Genomic DNA, 10,928 nt, shown 5'->3' with positions numbered 1-10,928 from the left:
ACACTTGGTATTTTATTTATTTATTTATTTGATTTGCCAATTGTTTACAAGATAATAAGTATAAGTGTATACATAGTTGTGAATACATGAAATGGGTACATATAAGAAAAATAAAAGAAGAATAAGAGAAACAATAGTACAGGGACGGTAGGCACGTTGGTGCGCTTATGCACGCCCCCTACAGACCTCTTAGGAAAGGGGTGAGGTCAATAGTAGACAGTCTAAGGTTAAAGTTTTTGGGGTTTGGGGAAGAAACTACAGAGTCGGGTAGAGTATTCCAGACATTGACCACTCTATTGCTGAAGTCGTATTTCCTGCAATCAAGTTTGGTGCGGTTAACAATGAGTTTGTATCTATTGTGTGCTCTTGTGTTGTTATGGTTGAAGCTGAAGTATTCATTGACAGGTAGGACATTGCAATGTATGATTTTATATACCATGCTTAAGTCAGACCGAAGACGGCGTAATTCAAGGTTTTCTAGTTCTAGAATTTCAAGTCTGGTGGCATAAGGTATTCTACAACGAGTAGAGGAGTGGAGTGGATCTAATGACCTAGTGGCTATCTTTATGCAGTGTGCTCATTTGGTTAGTTACATGAGAGAGAGTGAAAAAGTTGTGAAAACCCAGCCCATTTGCCTGCTCCACAATTCAGAATATCATGTGAATGCAGAAAAAGGGTTAATTTGACAAACTATCTGGAGAGCAACAAGGGGAAGGGAACACACTCCGTGCCTTTAATTCTTATTATAAACAGTTCTATGACTGCCTGAAGAGGAAGCTGGAAATCATATCCTGATGGTCTGCAGTGTGCAGCACAAGGAATTTAACACTTTTTCCTGGCACTGGCAGAGCGCATTGATGCGAGAGACAGACAGGGTCTGCCGAGGGGTTGAAGTCTGGGATTAGAGGGTTCTACTCCCTGCTTCAGCAAAGGACGTGGGTTCACGCCACGAAACAGCTGCAGGATTATTTTGGACGTGGAGGTGACCAGCACGCAGGTAAGAAGTGGGACATTGAATAATAGACTGAGAGGACAAGTTACACAGAAGTCCTTCTCCAGCAATTTCAAAAAAACGGCCAAGGTTATTAACGCAGGTTATTTTTTATTCCTTTTGCCTTTTGGTTCGGAGAAGCTTTGTGTACAAGGAGCAGTCTATGCAGGAAATAATCTATTCCGTTTAAAAACATTGTGTATGTGGGAGGGGGGAGTGCAAAGCTGTTTAATCTTCACCACCAAATGAAATTGAGTAAGATGAAACTAATTAGTAGGAAATTAGCTTTCCATATCCAAACAATGAGGACGTAGACTCAACTCTTGAAAGTGTCCTTGGCTGCACTTCCTTCCATGCCGTTGCTTGTATGGTGTTGTCTCATATGGAGTTGGTGGCAGATTGGTAACAGTGTTGATTGCTTCTCCCCAGTCCTACATCCTACAGGCTCAATTCTCTGTTCAGAAGTAGGAATTCAAATGACAGTAAACTATTGAACCGATACCAACATTTGTACCTGAACCAGTCTGCCCATCTGTAACAGGTGGGTTAAGGAATACAGACTGAGAAACCATCTTTCAGGAAAGGTCAAAGGAGAGGGAGCCAGGAGTCTGACCTTCTCAATGGGCAGGCCCTTCACTAAGGAATTCTACCTTACCCATCCATCCTAATTGCATATCGATGAAGTTACATTGCTCTTTCTGGAATACCTCAGGTCAAGTCATTTCCTTCAGGGATTCAGGGCTGAAGATGCAGGTTAAATGGATGCAGCCAATTCAAGGAGGACTCATAAAATGTGGTTTAGATTCCAATATAATGGGTTTTATTGTGGTGATTTGAACCTTTGTTTTATATGGCCTTACGTGGTTTTATTTTACCTACAGGTACCTAGGTGCCTAAAAAGAGGCAGGATATAAGTTATTGCAGTGGTTCTCAACCTGTGGTTTGCAGACCCCTGGGGGCCCCGTGATGTCATCACAGGGGCTCCGCGAAAGCTTGAAGAAATGTTATGATTTAATATCTTGAGTTAAGTCTTTGGGGTCTGTGACCATGGTCCATGGCCACAAAAAATATTTAAAGGGGGTGCACGGTGAAGAAAAGGTTGAGAACCACCAAGTTATTGGACAGCAAAAAAATATATGGGATTGCTAGAGTTGAAAACAACTCACTGGTACAATAATTAAATAAATTTCCCTTGGGTAGCAATTATAGGTCTGTTTAGAGTTTGGTCAGTTCATTTTATAAATATGTGAAAGAGAATATCTCAACATGCATAATGGAAGGCAGATATACATAATAAATTATTATTATTATCTGTTCATAACAATGTGAAGTCACAGCTGCCAATTCTTTAGCTAATATTCATCAAATTCTTTCCAAGAACCTAAGATGTTGTAATGCATCAATATAGTAACTTTGCAAAATCTAAGAGTATAATCTTTTACAATTGATAGATGGAAATTTTGTCAATGTGTAGATTCAAGGTAGTCTTATGTGGTCAACTTATGACCACAATTGAGCCCAAAATGTATGTTGCTAAGGGAAAAACTTGTTAAGTGAGTTTTCCCCTCTTTTATGATCTTTCCTGACACAATTGTTAGATGAATCACTGCAGTTGTTAAATTAGTAACACAGTTGTTAAGTGGATCTGGTTTCCCCATTGACTCTGCTTGTCAGAAAGGGGCAAAAGTTGATCGCTTGATGCCAGGACACTGCAACTGTCATAAATGTGAGTCAGTTTCCAACCGTCTGAATTTTGATCATGATTGGGGATGCTGCAATGGTCATAAGTGTGAAAGTGTGAAAAATGATCATAAGTCACTTTTTCCAATGGCGGTGTAACTTTGAACGGTCACTAAGTGAACTATTGTAAGTAGAGGACTGCCTCTATTATGATTCATCACAGAAATCAGCTAGATATTCAGACTGTATTAGGCATTTTTATCCACATATCGAGTCCTTTCCAATTTCCAAGTCCTTTCCTTTCCAGATATTGTTGCTTGATGGTGTCAAGTGTCTTGTCACAGGATGTAAGCTGTTCCAAGTACCCTCACTTGAATTGACTGAGGGTGATTTTTGTCAATGTGGATGGTGTTCAAATGGTGCTCCAGTTGTTTTGGAATTGCACTCCAAGCCCCTATTACTATTGGTACAATCATTTTATTTTTCAGGTCTTTCAATTTTGCCCTTTTTCTTCTTCTTTTTTCCCTTGTACTCTGTACATTATTTATTATTATTTACAATTTATTGTACTTTACTGTACTCTGACAATAAAGGTAATAATAATTTATATTCTCCAGATGCTATCCACCATACAGACTTCATTGTCATTATCATTATTATGAATTTTTAAAAAAATTGGACTGAAACTTATTTAAGATGATGTTGAGTCACAACATACTGTAATTTGTTTTCTATTGCCTTTTTCATTAGGTTGAGAGAAAATGGTTGGCCCAAAAGTCAGGTAGCTGGATTCATGCCTAAGGCAGACTAAATCAAAAAGTCTCCCACTGCCTTTCATCATGTTACTAAACTGTCTTTTGTTTAAGAGGTACCTTTACTCTCATGTAGAATCTTGGAAGGAAATATTCAGTTTCAAGACAATGATACTCTGTATGTGCTTTACAGGAATAATGTGATTTTTTTTAAAAAATGCTTTCTTATTATCAATACACATAAGCACCCTCTTCTGTTTTTTGACAAGCAAAATTGGATTATTTTAATACAATTTGAATTCATTTCAAATTTATGGAGTCCTTGGTGCTCTCTGAGCTTGGTTGTTTTCTTGCAGATGTTTCATTAACAAACTAGGTAACATCATGAGTTCTATTAGGGAGTGGAGTTTGCTGTCATTTTACATATATACATACATAGAGTGCAAAGTTCAACCCAACAAATATTCTCTTCTATCAATTCAAATTTATTATAGCCCTAAAGCCAGATTAATGCAATTTTATTTACATTCCTCAAAATAAATACAACTGTACTTAATAATTATTTCTCTCGAATAAGTATGTTTAGGACTGCAACCTTTGTTGATCTATGGGTGAAACAAAGTGAGACTTGACACTATAATGTTTTGATTTCCAGCCTTGCTATGCTTTACTTTAAGCTTCACGTTAAAGCTGCCTTTAATACATTACTTAGTACATACTTAATGCTGTGCTTTTCCCCTCTGGATTTTGTTAAAACTATAGATGTACCATACAGTGTATTGAAACAAATATCTATTACACTTCGATTCACAGATTTTATGTGATTCATTCAAATTGAGGTTAGGAATTTGGAAACATGGAGGCAGCTGGTTCGGAAGCTCATGCCAAAGGCAGAAGAAAAGATTGTCTTAGAGCAGCATTTCTTAAACTCTCAGCACTCCTTCCCACTTTTAAAAATGATGGAAGACCCCAAGAGATTGTATGGCTTACATTTATTGATAATCATCATATTAAAACTTAAAATTCACATGTTCACACTACCACTAGTGCTTCTCACATTTGCATGATGGGATTTTAGTGTCTATTATTTTTCAATATAGATTGGCAAATAATTTTGATTTCTCAGACCTCTGAGAGGTTTTGAGGACCCCTCCAAGAGATCCTATGACCACATTTCAAGAAAAGCTGCTAAATGGTGCAATATTAAATGCATCTTCCCCTTTAATGTATACATGATCTAATGTATAAGGTAATGTTTCCATGAAAATACTGTCAAATTAATGACAACTGATGACTGGAATTAGAGACAAGAAGTATATTAGGGGAAGGGCTGGAATTCAATGCTTTTGCTCCTGTGCTGCAGTTTTGGAAAGAGGAGAAAAAAAATCCTTTGATATTTGAAAGAAGTATATTGGCCAATGGCACCAATAGAGCAATTTTCCTCTAAGCAAATACAGGAAGTCCTCGACTTACGACCAAATTGAACCCAAGATTTCAGTTGCTAAACAAGACAAAGGATTGTTAATGGAGTTTTGCCCCATTTTTTTTGGCCACAGTTGTTAAGTGAATCATGCAGTTGTTAAATGAGTCTGGCTTCCTCCGTTTACTTTGCTTGCTGGGAACCAGCTAGAAAGGTTACAAATGGTGATCATATGACCTCAGGACAATGTAGCTGTCATACAAACATGCTAGTTGCCAAATAGCCGAATTTAGATCATGTGAGCAAGGGGCGGCTACAAAGGTGTTAAGAATGAAAAATGTCATAAATCACTTATTTCAATGCTGTTGTAACGAACAGTCACTAAATGAATGGTTGTAAATCAAGGACTACCTGTATGGGTTTCAGAGTATTTTCCTCAAGGCGACTTGAGAAAGGTGTGTTAAAATTCTGTTTCAGATATAAACTAAATAGTGATCAGTCCCTTCTCAGCGGATGCTTAAAAAACCTGAAGGTAAAATACATTAAATGCAAATACACATTTTTGGCTTTTATTGTGCAGTGTGTGGCTAATTAAATGTGGCTTAGAAAGCAAGTGCATGGGATTACAGCTGTAACTGGCTTGTATCTGATCTTTTGCAAGATATATCTTGAGGAAAAAATTGGACTGAATTGCTTGAAATTATTTTGGCGAATGGGAGATTCCCACTGGTGTTAATAACTACTAGCTCTCATAGCTGAGACCTTATGTTCATTTAGTCTTTTATGTTCAAACTAAAAATTTAATGCCTACAAGGACTTCCTGAGTTTTTCAAGAATCTCGTGTCTTTTTGCATTCATTCAGACTTACTCTGAGTAATTTTATGCAATAGCTGGCTGACAGAGAGTGGAAGACAGTGTAATGATTTTCTGTCCTTTTCTTAACCGACTTGTCTGAAAGTACTCATGTTGGCTGGTTCCAACTCTCCCACTACTAACAATAAATACCCGCAGCTATTTTAATCTCTTCTGTTCTTGAAAGCCAGCATGAGAAGGGGTGGGGGTTAAAGAAGCTGTGATAAAATCCAGATGGAACTGCCCAAGAGTCCTGGGAGTGGATACTCTGTTTACACAGGAACTAGAAGCCCCATCTGTCCAGGGTTTATCTCTTGCTCTCCTTCCCTCTCAAACCCCATTGCAATGTTGATCCAAATCTAAACTGGCTATTTGCCAATCGTGAAGTTTGTAAGATGGAAACACCCTTCAGAGTTTCTGTCTTGGTTGCTTCTCACTTACCGAAGAGAGATGTCCAAGAAATTGAGCCATCTCACATGTCAGACTTGCATCAGTTTTGTTTTTGGTTGGCTCCAAATGCTGACATGCAAGTAGGTGGAGTTTTCTCCTCTCATGAGTTATGATAATGAAAAAGCCCAAGGGAAAGCCCAATGCAAGTTTTGTATTATTTGTGTAAACAGGTGGTTTTATTGTGCATTCTTTGCTGCTAAGGCCTTACTAGGTTTGAAGTTGTTCATCCTCTGCTTTGTAGGTCTTCTGAGAGGAGGACTTGTTTCCGATCCACCCTTCTGGCGGCTTTTGCCTTTCCCCCCACAAGTATGGAGACTTGGTCCTCAGTGTTGGTGCTGCTGTTACTGAGCCTGGCCCGGCCAATTCTCTCAGGTCCTGAACCAATCACTGGACCAAGATGTACCTACACCTTCATCTTGCCCCAACAGAAGTTCACAGGAGCAGTGTGCTGGAGCAGTGTACGTCCTCCCCCTGAACCTCCAGGTCCCAACCGTAGTGAGGTGGAAGAGCTCCATGTCCAGATGAGCCGACAGCAGGCCCAAATGGATGAACTACGGCGACTGGTGGAGGTAGATGGAGCCATGGTGAGCGAGGTTAAGGCATTACGCAAGGAAAGCCGCAATGTCAATGCCCGGGTGACCCAGCTCTACACTCAGCTGCTTCATGAGATCCTTCAACGACGAGAACGGCCAGTGCAGACCTCTCTGCTGGAATGGCGTGTAGCCAATGCTTCTGCTGAAGCCGCACGGGTGGCGGCCAGTTATCGTCAACTGGAGGGGAAGTACAATGCTTTGGCTGCCCTTGTCAACAATCAGAGTGCCCTCATCAGCCGCCTAGAGAGAGAGTGCCAGCAAGCAAGAACGGGCAGGGAAGTGCCCCCACAGGTACTGGCCAGAGGGAATTGGGACTCAGGAACCAGAGAGAGGACAAGAGGGAAGGAAGGGTAGAAAGAAGCAAGGTTTTGGGATTATGAGGATAATGGTAGCTGGTTTTTTTTATTTGAAACTGGAATTTTGTAAAATCATATTTTCTCCTTGGAAAATAAGCAAACCCATACAATTGCCTCGTTTCAGTCCTGATGTCAGCAAAATCCATTAGGGATTAACAATGTATCTATTTTAACCTTGATCAAAAAAAATCAACTTTATATTCCTGCATTTTACTTTTTACAATCTTGAACTTTAGTCAATATTTGTTTGTTTATGTTTGATACATAATGTCCTAAGACTTGAATCTTATTTATTTATTTACTTATTTGTCTCTTTTCAGAAAACTTCTTCATACGTTTAATAAGGCTCTTTTGTAAACCCAATATAGGGAAATTATCTAGGTCACTTTCTTGGTTTATTATTTGTTTATCCCTTTTAATTATTATAACATTAGCTGGTTTCTTGTGTATGTCCGGTATAACATCTCTTTCCATGTCATTAATGTAACAAGTTATTTTAAAATGCATTTTCAAATCAGCCTCAATCAAGTCAGATAATTTCTATAGCACTTTTTAAATACAGTCTATATACAGAGGCAAACACTCTTAAATTTAACTCTTTGTGTTATTTAGTTCTTTCTGGCTCCCTCTAGTATACCATTTTTAAAGTCTTATTTTTTTTTTATTTTTTAAATCAAACAAAAAGTATTTTCCCAGGAGAAGGATTTTTATAATTTCAAAACCCTATTTCAAATCCATCTGGATCGTTAGTCTGTTTGTAACTTTCCAGAATCAAAGTTTTAATTAGCCTTTTGCTGCTTTTTGGGGGGGAAAACTCAACAGTTTAAGTCCTTAAATTTGTATTTAAATTTATTTTGCTAAGAATTGAAGGAAACTTGCCTGGTGTTTTCAGGCTTGACTATCCAAAGATTTCTAATAGCCGAAAACTAATTAACAAGGAATTTCCAAAAGTGTGATTAGAAAAGGAAATACTGTATGTAAAACCAGTGTCCTTTTAAAGACACCAAGTTGCTTTGGACAAAGATGCCATTCCCTTGTCTCTCAGAGCTCTAAACCTGCCAAAGACCCCTGTCTTGCAACCTCCTTGTATGAAAAGCAATTGTCTGGGGTACTTGTGGGTGATCTCAAGTCCTCTCCTTGTTTCTAGAGAAATTGTCAAAGAGCCAATCTACAGGTGAAACTCAAAAAATTAGAATATCGTGCAAAAGTTCATTTATTTCAGTAATGCAACTTAAAAGGTGAAACTAATATATGAGATAGACTCATTACATGCAAAGCAAGATAGGTCAAGCCATGATGTGTCATAATTGAGATGATTATGGCTTACAGATCATGAAAACCCCAAATCCACAATCTCAGAAAATTAGAATATTGTGAAAAGGTTCAATATTCTAGGCTCAAAGTGTCCCACTCTAATCAGCTAATTAAGCCATAACACCTGCAAAGGGTTCCTGAGCCTTTAAATGGTCTCTCAGTCTGGTTCACTAGGAATCACAATCATGGGAAAGACTGCTGACCTGACAGTTGTGCAGAAAACCATCATTGACATCCTCCATAAGGAGGGAAAGCCTCAAAAGGTAATTGCAAATGAAGTTGGATGTTCCCAAAGTGCTGTAATCAAAACACATTAATAGAAAATTATGTGGAAGGGAAAAGTGTGGAAGAAAAAGGTGCACAAGCAGCAGGGCTGACCGCAGCCTGGAGAGGATTGTCAGGAAAAGGCCATTCAAAAGTGTTGGGGCATTGCCAAGAGAAAGATGAGAGACATGAGACCGAACAATGCAGAAGAGCTGAAGGCCGCTATTGAAGCATCCTGGTCTTCTATAATACCTCAGCAGTGCCACAGGCTGATAGCTTCCATGCTACGCCACATTGAGGCAGTAATTGCTGCAAAAGGGACCCAAACCAAGTACTGAGTACATATGCATGCTTATACTTTTCAGAGGTCCGATATTGTTCTATGTACAATCCTTGTTTTATTGATTGCATGTAATATTCTAATTTTCTGAGATTGTGGATTTGGGATTTTCATGAGATGTAAGCCATCATCATCACAATTATGACAAATCGGCTTGAACTATCTTACTTTGCATGTAATCAGTCTATCTCATATATTAGTTTCACCTTTTAAGTTGCATTACTGAAATAAATGAACTTTTGCACGATGTTCTAATTTTTCGAGTTTCACCTGTAGTTGTCAACTCTTCATTCTGCAGCAGTTGCCACTCTGCTTTTCACAGAACCATCTTCAGTTTTCCATTTCTTTTCTGAATCCCATTTTTCTCATGGAATGAGAAATATATTCAAGCCAGGCCTGATCGTGGAGTCTCCTGGGTATTTAAAACAAAATCCTGCAGAGGAATATTTTGGTTATCTTTATGTGTGCAAATGCATGAGTGTGTTTCCCTGCCTTAACAGCAACCTTGGAATGATAAAGTTTTTTGCACCCCTTTATCTCATGTCTTCAAAAGCTACACATTTGTACCAGTGGTGGGATTCAATTTTTTTTACTACCAGTTCTGTGGGCGTGGCTTGGTGGGCGTGGCAGGGGAAGGATACTGTAAAATTTCCAGTGAGAGGTGGTATTTGCCAGTTCTCCGAACAACTCAAAATTTCTGCTACCAGTTCTCCAGAACTGGTCAGAATCTGCTGAATCCCACCTCTGATTTGTACATCAGGAAGCCAGAAATTCAAATAACAGGAAAACCTATCCTAACTTAACCTAACCTAAACTCTGTCTTATTTTCAGCTCTTAAGACAACTTTATTCCAGCTTCAACTGCAAACCTTGCTTTGTGCAACAACCACCCTCTCTTTATCAAACCTAGGAACTCAATGAGGTTGGAGCAAAATTCAAACCTGTGTTGAGGTGACTCCAGGATTTTCTAGGGCCATATTTATAATGGTTTGAATTAAAATATTTTTCTGTCTAGACATTTGGGCCCAGCGTAAGAGCAAGGGTGCAGAAAGATTTTCTCACAGCTAATTGTATCTCCATTGGCAAGAAAAAAGTTTTACCTGCTGAAATTTTGGGTGGGCTGCATTGCTGCATAAGTCCAGGTTCAGAGAAAATAAAATGGTAATTGTGACAGCCTGCATTCAATCACAGCAGCCTGCTGGCTGTTTACATAGTAGTGAATGGATAATTTAGTTTCCCACTTTCTCACAGGAGAAGAAAGGGCAGTTGAGCGGCCTTTACAGAGTTTTTAGAACACCAGAAACAAATTTGGAAAGAACTAGAAGGAGAATTTTGATAGAAGAAGTGTAATGTCTGGAAGAATCTAAAATAAGATGCATTTAGATCAGAATTTCTTAATCTTGGCAACTTTAAGATTTGTGGAGTTCAACTTCCAACATTGTTGGGGAATTCTGGGAATTGAAGTCCACACATCTTAAAAGCTGAGAAAGCTTTCCCAAGATTGGGAAACACTGGATTTGTTGTTTTAATGAAGAGTAATCAAGGCTAATCAACTTAAATTGGACCCGGCAGTGTTATACTACTGAAGACTTGTGTGTCTGATAACAATTCCAAAGAAGACTGATAAAGAGAACTGTTAGATGACATTGGAAGTTTTTACTTGGCAATTTTACTAGTGTCAAATCAATAAGGTAGCAGATGGAGCATCATAGTTAAAACTGCTACCTTTTGCAAGTGTGTCATGTATAGATTTAGAAGGGACAGGGTTTGCAGTACAATGCACCAGCCACCATTCTTGTTGATTGGTCCCCAGCCACCCATTGGATATCATTGGACTCACTGAAGATCCAAAAAGAAGGATGCTCAGAGGAGCTTTTTCTACTCAACTGCTTTGAGGGACTGAAGAAGATAAAAGGA

The 10,928-nt window shown here is 38.7% G+C and overlaps 1 protein-coding gene across 2 annotated transcripts in view; it reads left to right on the top strand.

Moving 5' to 3' along the window:
* The first annotated feature begins 583 nt into the window (after window positions 1–583).
* The window catches only part of ANGPTL6 (angiopoietin like 6), a 21,850-nt gene continuing 11,505 nt past the window's right edge, over window positions 584–10,928 (top strand). The window contains exons 1-2 of one of the 2 annotated variants that reach the window (XM_026676153.2): window positions 584–997; window positions 6,387–7,029. In XM_026676153.2, coding sequence (XP_026531938.1) covers window positions 6,454–7,029 — 576 coding nt within the window. In that variant the 5' untranslated portion in view covers window positions 584–997; window positions 6,387–6,453. The remainder of the gene's footprint in view (window positions 998–6,386; window positions 7,030–10,928) is intronic. The other variant, XM_087956935.1, reaches the window with a different exon arrangement.

This window comes from Notechis scutatus, chromosome 2 (assembly GCF_049901735.1).
Source record: "Notechis scutatus isolate UNSWTSFEM ecotype Mainland chromosome 2, rNotScu1.2, whole genome shotgun sequence".
NCBI lineage: Eukaryota > Metazoa > Chordata > Lepidosauria > Squamata > Elapidae > Notechis > Notechis scutatus.
Note: the sequence above shows the minus strand (reverse complement) of the source record. Positions and strands in the feature narration are given on the sequence as shown.